The 1,136-nt window shown below is 51.5% G+C and overlaps 1 protein-coding gene across 1 annotated transcript in view; it reads left to right on the top strand.

The window, feature by feature from the left end:
- The first annotated feature begins 853 nt into the window (after nt 1-853).
- The window catches only part of CALML6 (calmodulin like 6), an 18,813-nt gene continuing 18,530 nt past the window's right edge, over nt 854-1,136 (top strand). Inside the window, exon 1 of the mRNA XM_039248310.1 lies at nt 854-908. Within this exon, the coding sequence (XP_039104241.1) occupies nt 854-908 (55 nt within the window). The remainder of the gene's footprint in view (nt 909-1,136) is intronic.

The following is a 1,136-nucleotide window of genomic DNA, read 5'->3' as shown; positions in this document are numbered from 1 at the left end:
TTGAAAATCAACTGATGATGCATGTGGAGGTTTCTTTCTGGGCTCTCCATTGCAACCCATTTGTCTAAGTGACCGTCTTTAGGCCAATATTACCCTATTTCAGCCACTGTAACTTTGTATACATTTTTATAGTGTAAGATTTTTTAAAATTTAATTATTTATTTAATTTTTAGAAGCTTATTTATTTATTTGGAGAGAGAGAGAAAGAGGGGGGCAGAGAGAGAGAGAGGTAGAGAGATAATCCCATGGGAGGACCCATGCTGTCAGTGTGGAGCCTGATGTGGGACGTGATCTCACGACCCTGAGATCATGACCCAAGCTGAAATCCAGAGTTGGATGCTTAACTGACTGAACCACACAGGCACCCCTTTTCTTTATTTGTAAGTAATCTCTACACCCAATGTGGGGCTCGAACTTACAACCCTGAGATGAAGAGTCAGTCACACAGCCCATCAACTGAGCCGGCCAGGCACCTCAAATGAAGCTCTCATTTGTGGGTTTTATGCCAGAAACGTCTCTGGAGCCCGTGAATGGAGGGGCCTGGGTCAGGTGCTCACCCCCGGCCGTAAGTGGAGGCCTCAGGATCAGGCGGCCCACAGGGCAGGCCAAGGTGGACAATTTAATTTTATTTTAAGTAATCTCTACGCCCAACGTGGGGCTCGAATTCATGATCCCAAGATTAAGAGCTGTGTGGCCCACGGACTAAGCCAGGCAGGCACCCCTGTACAAGCTTTAAATTAGAGAATTCTGCTCTTTCTCAAGATTGTTTTGGCTACTTGGAATCCCTTGCAATTCCATAGGAATTTGAGGAACTACTTTTCTTTCTCTGGGAAAAAAAAAAAAAGCCGTTGGCATGGGTCTTAGTGTCTGCCGTTCGGAGGTGGTCAGCTCCGTTTGGGCCTGCGGCAGTGAGGCGGCCGAGACTTGGGGACAGTGATGGGAACCCCTGGGGGGAGGGTCTGAGCTGCCTGGGGGGGCGGCGAGCTCCGTGGAGGGTGGCCCGGTGGGCTGGACGGCTGGACGGGGCCCTGTATCCTGAGGGGAGGAGGCTTGCAGTGGCTCAGGAATCAGGGCACGGATGGGGCCAGGGTGACGCCAGGTTGTCTGAAGAGCTGGGCGGGGGGGGGGGGGGGGGG

The sequence above is a fragment of the Hyaena hyaena genome, unplaced genomic scaffold (assembly GCF_003009895.1).
Source record: "Hyaena hyaena isolate Hyena2069 unplaced genomic scaffold, ASM300989v1 scaffold_308, whole genome shotgun sequence".
NCBI classification, from domain to species: domain Eukaryota; kingdom Metazoa; phylum Chordata; class Mammalia; order Carnivora; family Hyaenidae; genus Hyaena; species Hyaena hyaena.
The sequence above is the reverse complement of the archived record's forward strand: the minus strand, read 5'-3'. Positions and strand labels throughout refer to the sequence as shown.